This window comes from Telopea speciosissima, chromosome 3, assembly GCF_018873765.1.
Source record: "Telopea speciosissima isolate NSW1024214 ecotype Mountain lineage chromosome 3, Tspe_v1, whole genome shotgun sequence".
NCBI lineage: Eukaryota > Viridiplantae > Streptophyta > Magnoliopsida > Proteales > Proteaceae > Telopea > Telopea speciosissima.
Window position 1 is genome coordinate 50,452,207 of NC_057918.1, and position 22,620 is coordinate 50,474,826.

At 39.1% G+C, this 22,620-nt stretch overlaps 1 protein-coding gene across 1 annotated transcript in view; it reads right to left on the reverse strand.

Annotated features, from left to right (window-relative positions):
* Positions 1–2,243: 2,243 nt before the first annotated feature.
* LOC122654829 (exportin-7) overlaps positions 2,244–22,620 on the reverse strand; it is a 98,558-nt gene continuing 78,181 nt past the window's right edge. The window contains exons 27-31 of the mRNA XM_043849094.1: positions 18,933–19,061; positions 11,282–11,383; positions 6,020–6,058; positions 2,677–2,857; positions 2,244–2,644 (exon numbers count right to left, since the gene is read on the reverse strand). Of these exons, the coding sequence (XP_043705029.1) occupies positions 2,720–2,857; positions 6,020–6,058; positions 11,282–11,383; positions 18,933–19,061 (408 nt within the window). The 3' untranslated portion in view covers positions 2,244–2,644; positions 2,677–2,719. The remainder of the gene's footprint in view (positions 2,645–2,676; positions 2,858–6,019; positions 6,059–11,281; positions 11,384–18,932; positions 19,062–22,620) is intronic.

Here is a 22,620-nt window from a genome sequence, read left to right on the forward strand (position 1 = left end):
AAGGAGTCGAGAGTTTCTTACTGTTTTAGAATACTGATTTACTATTTTACTCAACTCAGTTTCTAAGTGAACCGGCTAAATGGTTTTTAAAAAAATAAATAAATCACCGAGTTTGTCATGACTCGAGTAGAAATACCGACTCTTATTTGATTCAGATGATTTATGATCGAGTCTCGTCATTTTTTACCCTGATCGAGTCTATATGACTCCTGACCAGGTTTGCCAAAATTTGGTGACTTGCCCCCAGTCAAAACTCAACTTTCCAACTAAGATCTATGCATTGGACCCCACCCACGTTCTAAGGACACTTGGAAACCGTGCAAACTCACCCCAAGTGCTAAGAAAGGAAATGCTCTGCAGGAATAGCAACTTGCTGTGTTGATTTCTTGACCTGTGGACATTCCCTTGACCCCATTCCGGTGCCACTGGCAAAAGATATAAGTGTGAGGATATATCAGGCTGCCCTGTACAGGGAATTGGTGTGCCAACCTGAATAATTATCACCTCCAATTCGCTGCCCGCTCCAATTTCCTCCAATTCCTCACATAGGAGCAAAAATGACCACCCTACCCACCTTGGGCAGTGTGTGGCAGGAGGTAGGGTGGTCATTTCCGCTCCTATATGAGGAATTGGAGGAAATTGGAGTGGGCAGTGAATTGGAGGGGATAACGAGTCGTGCCAACCCCCCCCCCCCTTTTATTTCCTTTATCCTATCATTTCTAGGGCTAGAAATATGATATTAGTTTTCCCTAAGTTTATGAATGCTCTGAAATTTTCCTATATTTTTTGTTATTTTAATATTTTATTTCTGATTTTTTCTACATCATATCATGTTTTTTAGTTTAGAATTTTTTTCATTCTATGTGCATTTTTATGTCATTTCCATATTCTAATTCATTATTTAGGTTTATTTAGGCCAGGTTTATATATATATATATATATATCACATTTCATATTTTTTTGCAGAATTATAGATTTTTTTTTTTCATTTTTCATGAAATAACAATTTTAGCCATTAGGTTTGTTATTTGCATTAAAAAAATCATAAAAATTTGATTTCATGTTTCAATTGCATCATCATATTAATTAAGAGTTTAGTTGGATTTTGATCATTTTTCGTTTACATTAAAGATTTTTGAGATATTTTAACATAAAGGGCATTTTGATCTTTTGGCCATTTTCTTCTTCATCCGAATTTTAAATAGGTTCACCAAAAAAAAATATTAAATAGGTTTTTATTTTAGTTTTCCATTTCTCTGTAGAATCATGTTCAATAGGATTTTTTAATAGTTTCTTGCACTTTCATGCATTTTAATAGTTTCTTGCACTTTCATGCATTTTTTAAGTTATTTCACATTGGAGGGGAATTTTGGTCATTTTAAGCATTTTTTTCCCTAAAATTTTCAGAGTCCATCTTCTGATTTATTTTGGCATCAAATAGCTTTGTCTAAGTAATTCTTGATTTATTCTACGGGTGCTGTTCTCTGTGCCGCAGCGCAGCCTGCGCCCAGGCACATGGAGGTGGGCACAATGACCACCCTGCCCCCCCTGCACAGGCTGCCCATGTGCCTGGACACAGGCTTAGCTGCGGCACAGAGAACATTCTCCCTTTATTCTATATCGTTCTCATTTTTAGGGTATTTTAGGCATTTTAGTATTTTTTTTCCACGCATGTTTATATTAACACTATTTCCCTGAATAAGATTCTGAGCATTTTTTTAGCATTAGTTGGTGTGGATCAGGAAAATTCATGCATTTTTTAGATTTTTTTTTTTAAATGATGATTTAGTCTTTTTTTTCCCCCTGTAAACTTGAGTTTTTTGTCGCTCGTTTCTGAGTTTTCTAATAACAGTAGTCAATTGCAATTTATTTTAATTATTTTTTTCTGATTTTAATCATGAACCATTCATCTAGCAATGTTTAATCAAGAAAAATTTTAAGCTAAAATCTGTCTATAACTATAAAGCACTCAATTGTGTATTTTGTTTACCTTTGTTTGGCATTGGACGCGCATGAATGAATAGCCTTCTTTTCTACTCAAAAAAAAAAACAAAAAAACACTCGATTATGCAGTAAATGTTCTAACCATATGATGAATGTTCAAATGATTGCCTTAATGATCATACCGACCTCTATCTGTAAGGCTCTCATCACAAAAAAAGCAGAGAAGCCTTGGCTTAATGACATTTTCACAATTTCAACCTTATACCAACAAAGTAAAAGAATCAAATTAACAAGATATCTGCTTCAAATGACCTTTTTCTTATATCAAATTTATGAATCATTTACAACCATTTTCTACTATTAAGAAAGAATTGAATTTCCACAGAAGCTCCAGAAGAGACACCAACACTAAAACATTGCCTGTCATCAGCTTCTGCACATTCTGAACCCATCTATAATAGACAAAGACCACCACTGCACTGTACATCCTAGATCATTCTAAGCCAAAAGAACACATATAATATTAACAACCCTTCAGATAATTCAAACAGGACCACCAGCCCATTCCAGAGAAACTCAGCAATCTTAACAAGATCCTCCTCTCTGGTGGCAGGAAATAAGATCAAGAACTTGAAGTAAAAGATGACCCAGTTCGATGTCCAAAGTCCATGTCTTGACTGAAAATGGTATAAAATGCCAGCACTTTTTCTTTTGTTTTGCTGACTATTGGATGGAGAGATTCTCCCAAAAACTCAGCTGCTACATTGAATGGAAGTTATTTGGCACGGAATTCATGCCTAAATATTGTCAGATTTTGAGTGAACTTATCCCTGTTCTTAGAATCCAAGCTCCGGGTCATGTCTGCCATTAGTTTATCAAAACATAGGGAAAGACGCTGCTGTTGATTCACTGGCTGCAAATCAATAGAAATGAAGCACCGTATGGGGCACATAAATCAAACAGATAAAGAGAGGAAACCATGACAAGATTCTAGTGATCAGAAAAAAAAGAACTCCTAAATCATGAATGACAAAAGCATATATTGGATGGGAAAAACTGTTGGATAGGTATTTGTCAATATTTTCTGGGCAAGGCAGTGCTGAAACTGCGTATATATTTGAGTTAGTCTCTAGGGTAAGGCAGTGCTGAGATTGCGTATATATTTGAGTTAGTTTCTAGCTGATACTAGTTTTACTGTGCTACCTTTTGCTTCTCGATTTTGCTTTAGTGTTTGGAGTTATGTTTTAAACTTTTCTACAGATTACCAGTTCCCTTATGATGACCTTGTGTGTCTTATTCATGTATCTTATTATTGTGTATCTTCTTCTTGGATCTTTCAGTACGTGCATGCTTGTAGAGCTGTTTCTCCGTTTAAATAGCAGCTCAGTAAGCTTATGTATATGCGTTCTATTTTAAGTGTTGAGATTGTCTATTTAATGCATTAGAGTTGTCCCTTTCATTATAATTTTATACATAAAAAGGGCGTATCCAGTGCAAAAGGCTCCCGCCACTGTGGGGTCTGGTAACAGTCATAAGGTACGCAGCCTTACCCCTGCTTTCACGGAGAGGCTGTTTCCAGGCTCGAACTCGTGACCACTTGATCACAATGGGAGCAACCTTTATATATATATATATATATTTATTTATTTTTATTGGTGAGTTAGGTAAGCCAGCCGACACCGTCATATATTCAGCCAAGCACATTTTGCAAGAATCTTATTTTATGAGTACTATTATTTAAGTTTCATGTCCTATCGACCTTCTGCTAGGGAGACGTGCCCTATAAGCGATGTGCCACACTGACGGAGAAGAAGAGTTACCATCGCCTATATTCCATAGACTAGATGGAAGGATAAAAAAGGTAAGGTGTTGGACGACTTTAAACATTGGTATACAGGAGATCAAGTAATAGAAGTAGAGTGGGCATAGTAGTGGATAAAGACCTTAAGAATAATGTGTTGGATGTTAAAATTTTTGGAGATAGGATTATATCCATCCAGCATGTGTTGGAAAAAGGGGTTGTCAATATAATTAGCACTTACGACATCCCAAGTAGGATTGGATGAAAGTAGTAAGTTACAATTTTGGGAACACATGGATGGATTGGGGAAAGGTTTTTGTCAAGGAGAAAAGATATTATAGGGGGTGATCTGAATGGACATGTTGGGAGAGATCGTAGAAGTTATGAAGGCGTATATGGAAGCCATGGATTTGGAGAGGGGAATGAGGAGGGGATCTCAGTATCTGACTTTGCAGTAGCTTATGATTTATCCATTGTGAACACTTTTTTTTGTTAAAATAAAGAGAGGTGCATTTAGTTACCTACAAAAGAGGTCATCACATCAACCAAACATATTTCTTCCTAACAAGAAGGTCCCATAGATTGGTGGTCCCGGATATGTGCCTCATTATGTAGAATCGTAAGTGGGAGCCTATTTGCCTTAAGATAAGGCGGGGTGGAACTTAAAAGGAGATTCCTTGAATTCATTTACTGATAAAGTGGTAAACCAAGGGAAGTGGGATTTTGAGGGCGACACTAATATGATGTGGAACGAGATGACGACTTGTATTACGAAGGTTGCTAAAGAGGTTCTAGGGGAATCGTAAGGTAAATGTCATGCTCCCAGGCAGACTTGGTGGTGGGATGATGAGGTCCAAGTAACTATTACGACTAAGAAAGCTAGTTTAAGACCAGGCAAAAGACTAAAGAGGTAGAGGATCTAAAAAGGTATAAATTTGCTAAAAATGAAGCAAAAAAACTCGTGGGGAAACCAAGGGCAACGAAATATGAAGAAATTTATAACAATCTTAAAACAAAGGAAGGGAAAAAACCTATCTATAAGACAACTAAAGTGAGAGAAAGGAAGAGTAGAGATTTCGACCATGTTAGATGTATTGATAGTGAAGATATCAATGGTAACAAGTGTGCAAAATAGATCAATCCCATGTCATTTTCAGCAACAGTGGTTTCACTTCCATTAATGTTTAGATTCCATCATTTGGAAGATTTCTCATGCTTATCGAAAAGTAAATGGGGTTGTGAATTCTATAGCCAAAAAAAAACGCAGCTCATCATGCTTCTGTCTCGTGGCCTACTCACCCAGCTTTGTTACGGAGGATTTAATCTGGGACTCAAGATAGACCAAGATATAGATTTTTGCATTCATAGTGGCAATGTAGTTCTTTGATAGAACACTTTGTATGTTTTTGGTTAGAGGACCTGCTGATGGCAATGTTGAAGTTGGTTTCTCTAACAATCTTCAGTAGTCTTGTTCCCTGCTGACGGCCATGCCGAAGGTGTGTTTCAAGTCTATTTGATTCCTTTCGTATTGTTTGGTCTGGGCCTGGATATTTCTTTTGTATATCCTTTTCTTTATTATTTTTTAATATAACTCTTTGCTGATCTTTAGCAAAAAAAAAAAGTGTAGCAGAGATGAGGATGTTGGGATGGATGTGGCAAAACTAGGAAAGATAAAATAAGGAATGATCATATTAGAACCGAGGTGGGAGTAGCTCTGATACATGATAAGCTATGAAAATCGTTTGAGGTGGCATGACCATGTTCAATAGAGGCCTTAGGATGCTCCAATACAGAGGAGTGGTTTGATCCAGATTGAAGGATCTAAAAGAGCCAGGGGAAGGCCTAAAATAAACCTAGAAGAAGTGGTAAGGAAAGACATGCATAGCTTAGGCCTCATATCTTGTATGATTTAGAATAGAGTTGATTGGAGAGCACGGATCCATGTAGCCGACCCATTTAGTTGTGATAAGGCTATGCTGTTATTGTACACTGCTGAGACTGCTGCTCAATTAGCAGTTGGAATCAAGTGGCCAAAACTTTCCATGGAATATATGCTGGACAAGGATGGCATCTAGTTTCCCAATGCTATCAATCATTCAGTATTATCATATAACCAGGTAAGATCAGATTCCAAAAGGGCCAGAGCTCCAATTTCAAAATTCTCTGTGTCACACTAGAAAAAAATCCAGGTAGAGAAAAAAAAAATGCACTGGAGATGTAACCTTTGTCTAAGAAAAAAAAAATATGATAATCAAGCAGAAGAAGAACACTTACTTGTGTAGCTGAAATTTTTGCCTTCAAATCAGTGAATATCTGAAGTTCAAATCATGATTTTGTCAGTTAAAAACATCAGTACATGGAGAAAGAATCAGTAGTTCATACATGCAATCAAAAGCACAATTGTTTCATGCTCACACTAAATTAGGTTTTTTTAAGTTGAAATGAGTCATTGTATACAATCAATATGCTAAAGATAGCATCCAAAAAATGTGTGGCATCAGAAATCACTGATACTGCAACCCCTAAGAGGATATGAAATGAGATGAGGGCACTGGAGATGAGCAAGGTCCCTGGGAATGAAAACCACAAGATCTAAATGAAAGCACAATTTTGTCACCAGCGAATTTGCAACAAGAAGCCTGTGTGAGAGGGTAAAGAAATCTAAAACTCGTATCGTGGTAATAGAAAAAACCTAGTAGAGTCCAATCTACAAGAAGCCCATTGTGGAGCAAGGTATAACCCAAAAAAAGCAGTAATAAGCACAAGGAAAGAGATAAAATAGAGATCTGTTAGTTAGGTATTTCAGACAAGCATTAGTCGATAAGGAACTATGAGAGAAAAAGTTGCCAGAAAGGATAAATTTGGAGAGGAGAGATAAAATTGGAAATAAACAGAGGGAGAGAAAAGGTAGGATAAAATCTAGGTTTTAAGTATCGATATGTATTGTATCAATATGTATTGACCGTATTGGTCTCATATGTGTCTATTTTGTCGCTCACTGATATGATATAGAACAATATATAAAAAATTTTATGTATAGAACTGTAATGAACCAACCAATACAATAATGATATGGATCGATACAAGTGCTACACATGCTGTCAAAACCCAAAATCCCAATTTTTTAAAGAAACTTTTCCTACTCAAATTTTTTGGCCAAAAATCTAGGTGTATCCCATCAACACAAATAAGCGGCCTAGGAGTGATTAAACAAGAAAAAATTTGTATTAAATCTCTCCAAATTGAAGATCGAACATCAAAGCCACAACTTGAAGTATGCTAAAAAAACTATTTTTTCTTGCTTGCTTTTGCCAAGTATCACATTTAAGCTGAAAAATTGACAGGGTCTATGCATTTATTCTTGAAAAGGACAAAGATTTATGCATCTATTTTTGAATATTTTTTCCAAAACTAAATAATGAAATTTTGGGGAAAAAATCAATTTCATTACTTTAAATGTAATATTCTAGTGTGAACACTATGTATGTGGTTTGTCTTGCATGGATCTATGATTCCCATGATTTTTAAAATTTTTTGAATTTCATTAATTTCAAGAAATTAAAAATAGAAAGTGGGTACTTTTTTTATATGTAATTTTTTAACATAAACATGTCAAAATTACATGTTGACCCTAGAAACAGCCTCTCTGCGAAAGCAGGGGTAAGGCTGCGTACATTATGACCCTCCCCAAATCTAGCAGTGGTGGGAGCCTCGTGCACTGGGTACGCCCCCATTTGTTCCAAATCCTTCGAATGTTTATATATTTCTGAGAAATTGCATAAATAGGGATTTCGTTTCCTCTCAAATGATATGAAATTAAAACAATTGCATAATTAGGTAGATTTGAATTATCTTGAATGACTGATCAATAATGTATAATTATAATTTTTCTAATTACTACTACTACTACAACAACAACTACTACTCAGCCTTATCCCAACTAAATGGGGTTGGCTACATGGATCCTTGCCCTCCAATCAGCTCTATTCAAGGTCATACTTGATACATGACCTAACCAATGCATGTCTTTCCTCACCACTTCTCCTCCTAGCTCTTTTAGTTCCTTTATTTTGAATCAGATCACTACTCCTTACTGGAACATCCAAAGTCCTCCGCTGAACATGGCCATGCCACCTCAAACGACTTTCTAGCTTATCATGTATCGGAGCTACTCCCAAATCAGCTCTAATATGATTATTCCTTACTTTATCCTTCCTAGTTTTTCCATTCATCCATCTCAACATCCACGCTACACTGAATTTATCTATATGATGCTTCTTAACTACCAACCAAGGTTCGAGAACTCGGGTCTCGGTGGCATCTCGGCTAGGCCAGAAACCGAGTCGAGCCGAGATCTCGCCGAGATCTCGGCGAGTTGGTGCAATTTTTTTTTTGGACTCGGACCCCCAACTCGGTGGGTTGTACACATATTTTGGGTCCGAAACTTGGTATCCAGCCTATTTCGGGCCATTTAAACACAATGGCATGCCCAGATTTGCCAAAAAACAAGTCCAAATATGAGTTTCACTTTGGACCATAGGTTGGTAGCGACGAGTCGTACTAAAAGTCTAAAACAACATAATCTATATATAATTTAGTAAAACATAGCAAATTAGCAATCAAAACATTCTAATTAGCACACATCAATCAAAACATTCAAATAAAATGTACATTACATCAATGTTCACTTAATTTGTTACATAAAATGAGATTGAACAAGAAATTCATCCCTATATCGATCCACATATAATTCCCATGTCATGGAATTGCTATAGTGTTGCAAATAGTGTGACACGACTTCCATATAAGTCTTCTGATCAACATATACCAATCTCCCTATCTTAGGGTACATGGGAGGTTGGTATGAGGTGTAAGATCCACTCATTGTCATATTGAGTTTGAGGCATGTATGACTGGTTTGGGACTAGGAATGTATGCCCAACACCGACCTAGAGCTGATCGTTCATACTCGGGCGCGCCCATCGACCATAGGCACTATAATCGAACCGGTGCTCTCTGGCCATAGTCATAGCCATGATGATCTTGAGATGATTGCCATGATCGATGCTCACTAGTAGTATCTATACTCATGCTTCCGAAACTTGTAAGCATGGTGTTCATATGCCTTGTTGTCCTCCTCCCGAGCATATGGACGGATGTGAGTGTTTTTGTTTCAAAACACCTTTGAAATCTTGCAAATAGGTGATGATGCTCCAAATTGGCACTTGAATCTTCACTTGGCACTTCAATCTAACTCTAAACAATGCATTCCATCCAACAATCGAAAGAAAGAAGAAGAAATTTGAAGGAGAGGTTTTTTCCCCTTGGTTTAGAGCCTAAGAACTTCTTCTGCTCTCTCTTATGTTGGAAATGGTTTTTGGGTGAAAATTGGGCTAAATACAACTAACTAGCATCTTTGGGCCCAACCGAGATCTCGCCGAGATCTCGCCGAGATCTCTGCGAGATATTGGTTTTTTGTACTAAAAAACCATGATTTTCACCTTCGAGATATCACCGAGATCTCGCGAGATCTCGGTCGAGAAATTGTAGTTTTTTGTACCGACTAGGAACTCGACTCGGTTTTGCCCAAAACCGAGAAACTCGGTGAGATCTCGGCGAGATCTCGCGAGTTCTCGAACCTTGCTACCAACATTCCGCACCATACATTATAGCCAGTCATATACAACTTTATACATCCTATTTTAATTCTATGTAAAACATCATTTTCTATATCACCTTCCCTATTTATGATTGAGCCCAGATACCAAAAATAATCACTTTGCAGAATCTCCCTCTCATCAATTTTCACCACCTCAGTATTTGTCCTAGTGTAACCAAAGTTCCACACCATATACCCCGTTTTTGTTGTACTTATCTTAAAACCTTTTGATTCCAAGGTTGATCTCCATAACTCCAACTGGGCATTAATCCCTACTTTTGTCTCATCCACCAAAACAATATCATCAGCCAAAAGCATACAACCAAGGAACCTCATCTTGAATGTTTCTGGTTAAATCAACCATGATAAACACAAACAAATAAGGTCTTAAAGCTGATCCTCGATATAATCCAATTGTAATTGGGAATTCACTACCTTGGCCTCCTACAGGTCTTACACTTGTCACCGCACAGTCATACATATCTTTAATTATGTCTACATATTTAAATGGAACACTTCTCTTCTCTAGTACTTGCCAGATTAACTCTCTAGGGACTATGTCCTAAACTTTTTCTAGGTCAATAAAAAGACCATTTGGAGATCCTTCTTGGAATCTCTAAATTTTTCCATTAAGTCAAGTAAATAGCTTTTGTCGTGGACCTTCCTGGCATAAAACGCAATTGGTTCTCCGTAATAGTAGAATGTTCTTTGCTTAAAAAAATAGAGGGGCAATAGAAACCTTGGAGTGATGCCAAGAGGACTGGTGAGATGCTGGTTGAGTTCTAGGTGGGAGGTCCTAGTCCATGTCTCTCTTTCTCTATCTTTTTCTCTTTCCTTTCAAGGTCATATTCTGTTCTTCAGTCTCTTGCGCATATTATTTTCTTCTTTGGTTTGTACTCGCGAGTACTATTCTGTGCACTAGGTGTTGTCAGAGTTTTCTTTTAAGTTTTGGCCATATTCTTATGTTATAGATAACTCCAAGCATCCCTTTGAACCTTCAAATTGTTAGTAGTTTACAAACTTCCTTTGAATTCATGTGCCAGCCCCATATTTGATTGGTTTCTAATTCTGTTCTGCTACATTCTATTTTCTATACCCACTTACTAATTTGTTCTCCATAGTTACCAATTCCATTCCCCAGTTTCCATTTTTATTTCATTTGTTATTCTATACATTTATTGATATTTTCTCTGTTGCTAGCAATTCTGAAATCCAGTTTTTAGCAAGTTATTAATTAGGTAATCTCTTGACATAATCAAATCTGAACGTTGGATGGAAACCAAATTTTGCTGAAACATTCATCACCTCCTAAGCCACTCGACCAGACTTTGGGCCACATCAGACCCTTCCTAATCAGGTTGCTAAAATTTATCCTACTCGAGCTAAACTTGACCTATGGTTTTAGATCATGGTGCTGGTTTCTAATCCCCCTAGCCCTTTGATGATTGGTTATCCATCACTAAATCTTTTGAAGCCCATTAAATTTTCCCATTCAATCATTAGCTGCTGCATTACCTACAGCAACAAGATGTACATACAACAGCAATAATATTGCATGGGCTTACTGAACTCAAGTATCAAAGTCATAAACAAAATTCTAACACTAGCAGGCTCACATTCGGTATAGTCCTACAGCCGGATTAAAGACAGCACAGACTGAATAATGTAAACAACAGGTAAGGCACAATTAAACATCCAAATAACAACATTAACACAGGTGAAAGTAGTCCTCAAAGAAACTACAGCAGCAGAAAGCATGAAGGCTTTAAGCAACAAACGACACATGAAATATACATGCATAGAAATATCTCCAGTATCCAAGAGAATAAACTATGAGAAAACTAGAGAAACCTAATAAATATTATGGAGACTCCGACCTGTTCACTTATAAGTATCAAACTCAGCATTGGTCTACTGAGACTCCACTGATTGCTACAGTCCTCAAATAAAACGATCTCAAAGAGGGTCCTCAATATCTGCTGAAATGACATATACACATGTTATTATTAAATTGTGTTTCAATTGAGAACATATTTCATTAAGCAGAAGATAAAAGAATATAGAAGGGCAAAAAGTCACAAGGAATCAGGTCAAAAGGGCTGTTAGATCTTGCAAAATAGCATGAGGTCCAATTAGACATTCAAATCATTAAAAAATAGGAAATGAGGACAGTGATGATGGCCCGCAAACAACAAATGGAATCAAATGGCCCAAGGGAACATATTCCTCCCTATGGAAGGCCAGGCTCAACAGTAATAGATTTGAGCCAAAGTTTAAGGCCAGGTTTAGCTAATCCTTGTTTCGGACCTTCATGGGTAATAGATAATATAGGTATTTAGGCTTGCTATTTTGTGGGGTTTGTATTGTACGGTGCCTGTTTATAATGCCATAAACAGGTGGTATTAGTCCAATACGAGAGTTAGGATTTAGTTTGTAATTTCTGTAAGATTTTCTAGAACTATGGTCTGGAGATTTTACTATTAATAGGGTAATTTCTATTTCTGTTTTAGGAAGTTGTATCACGAGTTTCAAGTTTAGGGATTCAAGCTCTCTCTCTCTCTCTCTCTCTCTCTCTCTCTATACACACACACACACACACACACACTGGTTTGGGTTTTGACATGGTGAACATGTGCATCTCAAAGTGGTTTTGCTAGAATCTATGCCTGGTCAATTGCTACTAGAATATATTTGTTAGTTGCTGCTTTTTATGCTCTGTTAGTTTCCAGTTTGATATTATCACCTCAGGTCATGGTTTTATTACTCCCTGCTATTTAGAGTTTCTAACTTCAAAATAACATTGTACAGGTTCTGTTCTGGCTCGACTTGTTGGAGTTGAAAGAAAGGGTTCAATTCTATCACTCCTCCATTTAACCAGGGATTTTAGGGACTTCTTCAAGGTTATCATGAGTTCTGGACTGCGTTTCTGACCAGTTGATAGATTTTTACTTTAATTTCTGGTCCAGATTTGGAATTCTTTTTAGCTGGATTTCAGAGGTTCAAGGGTATTGTTCTAATCCTAAAATATCTAGTGATTTGGAAAAGGGGTTTGGTTCCAGAAAACAATTGGATGAGAGCTGGTTCTCTGATTGTCAAGAGGTTGCTCCCTGCTGCTGAGATTCCTCCTTGACGAGCCAATCATCTCAGTGAAGTGTGCAGAATTTATGATGAGACCTTCCTTGGAATATCCAATGACATTCCCACCTCCAACGCTGAAGTCGCCTGCGACATTTTTCCGAGAGAATCCGTTCCCTATTCTCAATGGAGAAAATTGGAATTAGTGCAATCTTTTCTGCAGCTAGCTAACTTGTACAAGTTAGAGAAACCAAGGCCACCAAATGGCAAGCTCATGCTGCCCATCCCCACTGCAGTGATAAGGCCTCTGGCGCACATAAGCTTCACTGCGACAAGTAGCTTAACCATTGCAGCTCCCTTGGTGGTCCCGCTACCAGAATTGGGATCACAATTCTCCGCCGCCTGGCTTACATGTGTTGATCCATCCAAATGAAAATAGCCCCGAAATTGCCACTAGAGCATGCATTGGCTCATTCAAGTCAGTCCCACTACTCCATATAATCTTTGCCCAGCCCACTCACCGTCATCGGCCACTTCATCAAAATCTGCATTTATTGTTTATCCAACTGCTCTTTGTATACAGCATGATCTCTCTCGGAAACCTTCAGCTCCATTCTTCAAGCAGGATTTTCCTGAAAGTATATTGGAAGTTGAAGCTCATCAACAACTAACCCCTCCTTGCATGAACCCATCCAGCTCCAGTACCATTTATTCTCAACTCATTAATGTCACCGTGGCTCCATAGGAGAAGTGGTGAGGAAAGACATGCATAGCTTAGGCCTAGTCTCATGTATGACGTTGAATAGAGCTGACTGGAGAGCAAGGATCCATATGGGTGATCCCATTTAGTTGGGATAAGGCTATGTTGTTGTCGTTGTTATTGTGAGGTTGTTCAGAGTCAAAAGGGTATTAATCTTTTGCAGAGGAAATATGTGCTTGATCTTCCGTCCGAGACAATATGTTAGCCCCTAAGTCTGTTGATAATTCTATGGATCTTCATCAAAAGCTTGCGATGTGTGATGGAGCATCAATATCAAAGGTTGGTTGGTAAGCCTATTTATCTTCATTGTGACTAGGCTAGACATCCTTTGTAGTGGGTGACATAAGGAAGTTCATGGAGACACCTAAGTAGGTTCATTGGGAAGCTACATGAACCTACATGTCGCACTTACGATATCTTCAGGGTGCTCTAGGAAAGCGTCTCGTTTACAAACCTCATGGAGATATTAATCTCGTTGTTTACTTTGGTGTTGAAGGTGAGAGGGGGTCTATCACTTTTCACTTGGAGGAGTAAGAACAAACTACAATGGCAAGGTCTAGTGCTAAATCTAAGTATAGAACTGTGGCTCATATGGCACATAGTTGTCAAGGCGTCGCCTAGGCGTCCAGGTGGTTTTCTAGGTACCTAGGCGGCAGCCGCCTTATTGTAGGGCGCCTTGAACTAGTTTAATTGGTGTCGAACCAGGTTCGGGCACTTAATTATGCAAAATTTGTTATTTCATTAACTTAAGATATTATTCATTAATATGCAAATACCCCCTACTTGAATCCAATAAAAATAGTTAAAAAAACAAATTCCAGAAGGACAAAAAGTCAACCCCTCAGTTCAAGAACAAAAACTGGATTTTTGGCGGTAGGTGAAATTTTCAACTTTCTAATGCTGGGGCTTTTCTCAAATCTAAAAATTTTATAAATCTTAATATGGTAAAGCATTGCTAAAAACTAAAAGTGCGGTAAAATGTTCATTTGTTTTGATATCTAAAAAAAAAATTTCATTCAAAGGGATTTTGATAGCATTCACGTACACCATAGAAGGTTTGGCCGGAACTTAACTCCTTCAATATAAATCAGATTTAAGCAATCTTGGATTTGTTGGAAAGCTGGTTTTGTGCTCTACCTAATACAAAAAATCTCATGTAAAAACAAAATCATTCGATCAATCAAATTTCTTAGAGAACAAGAACATTTCTCTAAATCGAGAGCAGGTTAATTACTTGTTGATAAGATCATATTTTGTAAGAACAGTATAAACCAAATGTGAGACTAGGTATACCTGAAAATGACCAAATCCAAGCACATATAAACCAAATGTATGTTTTGATTGTTTCAAACTTCCAATAGCTTGCTTCTTCAATTCTACTGTCTTCTATTTCTATGTTGATTTTTGATGACTTGATATGGCTTAATATTGATTTTTGATGACTTGATGTGAGTTAATGTTGATTTTTTATGACTTTTTTTTTTTTTTAGGATGAATAAATAATTCAATTACCAAAGGGGGGAGGAAAAAAAAAAGGGGGGGGGGATACAAGCAAAGTCAACACTAAGCCCTACCAAAAGGCAAGGACAATACAAAGGCCTAAGCCCAACCAAAGAGCCAATCCCCGCTCAAAGAGGACCCACTAACCCGGGTCAATAAGCTCACCACTTAAATTGAAAATTCAAGAATCTGAATTGAGGGTCGAATCCAATTTCGGGCCGTGCAGGGAGTAAGAATTGTAAGGACACTTCCTAGGGAAAGGAGGGGAGCTGGGATTACGGCGACGAAAAACAAGGATAGACTGAGAAGCGGAAGGGAGGGGAAGACGGGAAGAATTAAGGGAAGAGGGGTTGGAGGGAACAGGCCTATTAAGACCCAATGGGCCAACCTGAGAGGACCAGAGAGAGGACTAAGAAAAAGAGGGATAGGAAAAGGAAGAGGAATCTGGACCAATTGGACCAAAGGAGGACTAGGCCAGAGAGGGAGAGGATAAAGGAGAAGTAGACGCAGTGGGGACCACATCGATTGAAAGGGGGACCACGTCGATTGGGAGGGGGACCACATTGGTTGAAGGAGAAGTCGGGGAGAGAGGGCCTATGGGATAAAAATCCCTTAGGTAATGATTTGAGGAAGGCACAGATACCGAGAGGCGAAGGGAAACCTGCAAAGGGGCAACAGACTCAACAGAGACAGAAGGGATGGCAGATTCAACAAGGGCTACAGGAGCTACAGGGAGAGAGGAGGTCAGCACATCGAGGGAGGAGGAAACTACATCATCACAGAGCCTAGCAGATTGGAGAATGGAGAACCTGTTTGACCCTGCTGTTGCAGGTTGGGGACCACTGGGACAGAGGGAGAAGGCCGGCGAGGAGAAATCAAAGTCGGGAGGCCTTTCCGGCGAGTTCTGCGGTGGCGGCTTCTTCCCCGATCACGGTTGAGATTGCGAAGAGCAAAAGCTAGCAGAAGAGAGGCATGGACTTCTACTCCGGTAACAACAGGGACCACTGGAGCCGCGATTTTGGGACTTGCTACTCCGGTCACAACAGGGACGATTGTGGTTGCGATTCCTTTCCCATCCACGACGGGGAGACTTATGCAAACCGTTACAGCCGGAGATATGATTTTCGAACCAGGGACCTTGACTGAGGTACTGCTGGGCAACAGGCTAGGGCAAATCTCCAAGGCATGGGTGAGATTCTCGCAAGAAGAAGGCGGAACAGAGGAGGCTTCCACTGTAGAGGGATCTTCAGCAGAGGCGCCACGCCCAGCAATAGGGCATTTTCCGGTCGAATGGCCTAACACCTTGCAAGATAAACACTGGGGAGTGGTCCATTCATAGTGGACAACCTGGTTGAAGGACAACCCTTCGTCATCAACTACAAGGATGGAAGCCAGCAGGGGAGCATCCGCCGAAACTTCCACACAAATTCTAGCAAAGGCGAGACGATCCTGGAGTTTGGTTCTGCCATCAGAATAGAGAGGGTTTCCAAGGACTGAGCCAATAACAATGAGGCCCTCCTCACACCAGAAATGCAAAGGGAGCCCAGGGAGAGAGACCCAAAGAGGGAGCGAGCTGAGATCGAAGCGATGTGGCTGGAGGTAGTGATTCCATTGCCGGAGGAAGAGAGGTTTTCTTCCAACATTCCAAGGGCCTCTATCCAAAACTCTGCCTTTGCCTTCTACTTCAGCAAACTTGAAGATGAAAACTCCATTGTCTAGCAGGTAGGTTTCAAAACAACTCTTTGTTTTCCATTGCTTCGAAAGGGAAGCTTTGACGAGAGGGAATGGGGGTCGAGTTCCCAAAAAATGCCCTACAAGACAGTTGTCCCATTTCTTAGCTTCAAGATAGAGGAGATCGGCTTCATAGTGGGCTGCTTTGGAGCCACCGATGATGGTAGGACGAACAAAGTGGAGGGGGAAGCCATCACGAGATGAGGGGCTTAGGTTTGAGAAAAGGGAGGACCAAGGCCTAGGATCAAGGGGTGCCCTGGGAGGTGGCGGCACCACCCCAGAGTGGTCGGACATAGGGGAGAGAGTTCAGGCAGGTTCCAACATAAGGGGAGGCCAAGATTTAATCCCACCAGTCTTAATCACACACAAGACAATCTTCAGCAATGATATTAGCCGTAAGTTGTCGCATTGTACTTGTCAGAATGTGATCTCAGTAATATATTGAGAGCCCAGCAAAGAAATACTAACTAAAGTCTCCTTTCATTGGAGATTATGAATTTTGATGACTTGATGTGGCTTAATGTTGATTTTTGATGATATAAGGTACATGTTGTAGCATACTAAATAATGTTAGAAAAGAGGGAAAATAAAAAATAACACTTGGGTTGCCTAGGCAGGCCTCCTAAGCGGTTAGACACCCCTCCACCACCTTGAGTCGCCTTGCCGCCTTGGCAACCATGATATGGCAGCTGAGTTGCTATGGTTAAAGCCTTTTCTTCAAGAGCTTGGTTTTTCAACTAATAAGCCTATTGACATGTATTGGGATAATCAAACAGCCCTTTACATTGCCAATAATCCTGCTTCTCATGAAAAAACTAAGCATATTGATATTTATGCTCCAGCTTGAGGGGGAGTGTTAAAGAGTTAGTACCGTAGGGGTATTTCCGGAATAAATTTGTTTATTAGGCTCTTATGTCTCTTATGTGAGTGTTACACAAATAAAAAAAGGTATACCTGTAATTCTTTTATAGTTTTTATTATAAATACAACCCTACTCCTACCAATTGGATGATTTAGCTATTTTCTCCAATAGGGAGCTTCTGTTTTCACTCTATTCTCTTCTTCTCTTCTCTCTAGTTTCATACTTCTTTTCTTCTTCTTATAAATACTGTTGCTAGTTGTTCTAGATCTGACGTCGTCACAGTCAGGAATCCAATCTATGGATGAAATTACCCCAAAAGTAAAAGTAAAGTATTTAATATCTGGGTCGATTGGATATATTCGGGGCTCCTTCAAAGAGATTCAATATGGACCGTTTCCAGCTTTCCGGATGCTTCATGGGTATGGAAAAACATTCTCAAATTTAGATACTTAGCCCTTGGGGCTGTTACTACCAAGATTGCTGATGGCTCCTCCACCAGACTTTGGTTTGATCATTGGCACCCCTTGGGCATCCTCCTTCCCTTCGTGATCTCAAGAAGTATTGATAGGACTGGTCTTCATAGACTTTCCTCACTTGCCAACATCATATCATCCGGATCTTGCCACCCCCCCCCCCCCCTCCTTCCCCTAAGCTTGCATTTATTTGGAATTCTCTCCCTCCTTTGATTAGAAGGGCAACAAGATCTGGAGACTTGGTTTCTTGGACTTCATCAGCTTCAGGCATTTTCAGCTCCAAATCGGCTTGGAATATCATAAGATCTAGAGGTCCAACTATTGCTTGGTTCAAGGCTGTTTGGTTCAAAGGGCATATTCCAAGACATAGCTTTTGTGTTTGGCGTACTCTTTCAAACTGTCACCCAACTCAGTCTTTCCACATTCACCGACATCTAAGTGTCTCTCCAGCTTGCTGGCTCTGTTGGAACGCCTCAGAAACTGTTGATCATCTGTTCTTTGAATGTTCTTTTTCGGCTACTATTTGGTCTGGAATCTTCATCAAATGCTGGCTTAGAAGAAGAATTTTGACTTTTCAGAGAGAGTGGAAGTGGATCATCCAATCTTTTGGGGGTATCCCACAATGTGATAGACTTGGCTGGTTGGCTTTTGGGGCTACCATTTCGCATATTGGGAATTTGGGATGGAGCGCAACATTAGGAGATGGACTACCAACTCTACATCTTTCAGACAGATTTGGGATTCCATCTCTTTAGATCTCAGCTCCAAATTCATCTGCCCTTACCCCTCGTGTGAACTCAACAAAGAACAGGCTCATTGTTGCTTCCTGGGGTCTCCCATCTTCTCTTCTCTCCCCTTCCCCCTAGGGGGTCAGTTAACCCTATGTATTGTAGGATGTTCTCTTCTTTTCTTTTTCTCCCCCTGAATTCTGGGGGTTTCTTGTTTTCTCTCTTTGGTAATGAATTTTTTATTCACCCAAAAAAAAAAATTTAACATAAAAAACACAGATACTTCATGAAAAGAATATATCATGGTTTAGACATATTAAATATAATATGAGATCATTGAGATATCATTTAGTTGACTGACAGGAACGTAACTAGCAAAATAAAGAATCTTAAACATACTTCTGGAAACAATCTGGGGCACTCAGCAATATGTTGGGCTAGACTAACTGCAGCTGGTGATGTAGGTGCCTCCCCAACTGTAATGTTGTTGAAATAGAAAGAGGCCACACTATCCACAGCAGATGCACACTGCCATGAATAAACAAAGTTGCATCGTCATATAAAGTGGCAAACTGAATTTCACAGCAAGAAAAGATGACAAATAAACAATCAGAGTTAACAATGGGAAAAGAAGTCAGCTTTAAGCATATGCCTATTGCCCAATGAAGAAAATTGTCCAATTATAATAAATCACTGTGAGCAGCTCATGTAGGGCCAGCAACAGAAAATTTGAGAGAGAGACACAATTAAAAAAGCCCATCTGGACATTGTTATACACCAAGAAATCAAACTTGAATCTTTTGATTCTAGAGGGGTCCAAGGTGAGTTGTCTGCTAAGAGATAAGAGGTGGGTTTTTTACATTTTAACCTTTCCATGGGTGCATCAGGCGGGCAAATTGTTGTGGAATCATAGATTTACTGAGTTGATTGAGGACCTTACTGGGGCTCAGTCTATTTCTGTAAAACTAAAAACTGTCGATGACAGATTTGACTTCTGTTTATAGCCATAGTTGTCCTAGGAAAAGAAGTGGCCTGCAGGAAGAGTTGACTTATGCTGGTACCATTGTGATCACAAAAGGTGATACTTTCCAAGTGTGGGGCCCATTGTCAAAATATGGGTTAGTCTTTCCAATCAATGGGGGATGCATGTATATCAAACTCATCAAATAAGAAAGAAAAATAAGGGAGAAGGAAATAGATTGCAGGAGAGAGAATAAGTGACCAAAGAGAAGGGGATAAAGGATAGAAGTTCAAACCACACTGAGTTTTTGAAAAATAATTTTCTAGTCTATCCAATCGATGTGAGGGGGGGTTGGATACATGTATATAAAACTAATCAAAAATAAGAATTGTGCTACAATTAGCTTTCCTAAACCTGTCATGACTCTTAACAAATGTAATAATCTTCCTAACAAAACTCAGATACTTCTTAAACAACTAACCCACGTTTTGACAATGGATCCCAAACTTGACACCTATCAAATATCATATTTAAAAGAACAAAAGTACAAAAATATCCTAGCGACTTAAATAATCCCAAAGTAAACTAAGTGTTGGGCCTTGTCTGGACCCAGATCTGAGCCCAAAGCATAGTTGGCAAGGCATCGCCTAGGTGTCCAGGCACTTTGGTCAACTTGGACGCCTTGGCTGCCTACTTGGCGCCGCCTTGATTTTTTACCCTCTCCAACGCCTTGGGTCGCCTAACCGCCATGAAAACTATGGCCCAAAGACTTGGAGAACGGTCTGGATCTTCGGTTTCCAAAGCCTATCATGCTTATCCAGTCATTCTAAAGCCACTGCATCATGGAGATTTTAATGTTGTTAAAATTTCGAGTGAGAGGAATGGGGGTGGCAGAATTTCCAGAAGAATGAGAGGACCAAGTCAGTCTCAACTGTTAACATTTGAAAACTCCCATCTTTCATTGATAACCTCAGGATTTGGTGGAATGAGCCTATTGATTTAGATTGAGACTTGAAAAGCTATAAATCTGCGAGGAATTGCAGAGCGTGGAAAAGGGAGGCCTTCAGAATTCTAAGAAGAAAAGAAATCTAAATTGATTCAAGAACTAGATTATAGGATAAAATAAGAGAAACACAAATGTGGAGAACACTGAAAAGGAGAGAGAAAGATTAAGATCTGAGCTAATCTAAGTGCTGAAGAGTGAAGAATAAAGAGGTGAGTTGGTGATAAAAGTCTAGATATAAGCGGATTAAAGGGATGCGAATACTAGATCTTTTCAATCAATTGGCTAAATTTCACCTCTCAGGTGAGATTGATGGTCATCAAGGTCTAAAGTATCAGTATCTACAGTATATCAAGAGGGTTAGGAGGAATTTCATCTTTCCTCAAGTATGTTTGCTCTCTGTGTTGAGTGGTGATCTGAGTCATCTTTTCATCCACTGAAGATTTGCTAGAGCTGTCTAAGCTCGTTTTGCAAACATCTTTCGTTAAAATTGGACGAATCCTCTAGGGATCCAAGATCTCATGGAATTTTGGCATTCAGCTCCCTTTGACAAAAGTAGAAAGCATATGTGGCCCTGTGTGTTACTAGCAACCATTTGGATCATTTGGGAAGAAAAAACAATAGGACTTTTTTAGGGATGGCAGGGGTCAGTTCAGCAGGCTATTGAGCTCATTATGTTGGGCACATGAACACCTAGATTGGCTGGTACTCTTGCAATATTCAGTGGTATAATCGATTGATGAAACCTTAAGGAATTGGGCAAGAGTGGCTATGTCTACCACCTATGAGACCCCTATTTCATAGCGTATCGAACCCTCTTCTCAAAAAACATGCTGAAGTTCAATATGGATTAGCAGTTCTTTTGTTAATCTTGGGCCACCTAGGGTTGGGACTCGGGGGAGTGGGGACTCAGGGGAGTCATGTTTTAAGAGATAATGATGGAAACATCAGACTGGCTTTCTCTGGTTCCACCATAGTTATTAAGGTAGCAAGGCAACCCAAGGCGGTGGAGGAATGCCTAAGCGCTTAGGCAGCAAGGCGCCTGCCTAGGCATTGCCTAGGAGACTAAGGCGCCAAAGTGTTATTTGTATTTCCCCTCTTTTCTAACTTTATTTAGTATGTTACAGTATATATCTTACATCATCAGAAATCAACATTAAGCCACATCAAGACATCAAAAATCAACACTAAGTCGCATCAAGTCATCTAAAATCAACATTAAGCCACATAAAGTCGTGAAAAATCAACATAGAACTAGAAGACAGCAGAACTGAAGAAGCAAGCAATTGGAAATTTGAAACAATCAAAACATACAGTTGGGAAGCAAGCAATTGGAAGTTTGAAACAATCAAAACATACAGTTGGTTTATACTGTTCTAACAATGGTTATTGTCATGGTATATCTATTCTCACTTTTGGCTTATACTGTACTTAGAAAATATGATCTTATCTATATGTAATTAAACTGCTCCCAATGTAGAGAAATTATCTTGTTCTCTAAGAAGTTTGACTGGTCAAATGATTTTATTTTTACATGGGAGTTTATGTATTAGGTAGAGCATAAAACCAGCTTTCCAACAAATCCAAAATTGTTTAAATCTGATTTATACTTTCCAGTCAAACCTAATTCAGTGTGCACGAATGCTGTCAAAATCGCTCTGAATGAAAATATTTTTTTAGATATCAAAACAAATGAATATTTTACTGCTCTTTTGGTTTTTAGCAATGTTTTACCATATAATGATCCATGGAACTTTTAGATTTGAAAAAAACCTCAGCATTAAAAAGTTGAAAATTTCACCTACTGCCGAAAATCCAGTTTTTATTCTGAAACTGGGGTTTAATTTTTATCCTTTTAGAATTTGATTTTATAACTACTTTTATTGGATTCAAATAGGGGGTATTTGCCTATTTATGAATAATATCTTAAGTAAATAAATAATATTTGCCATAAGTAAGGCCCAAAGCATTCAATACACAAAAGCAACAACCGCTCAGGCCCCCAAAAAAAAATTAAGGGCCAAGGCATTCAATACACTAAAGCAACAACTGCCTAGGCCCCAAAAAATCCGCTTGGACACCTAGGCGGCGCCTTGACAACTATGGGTCCCACTGGTAATTGT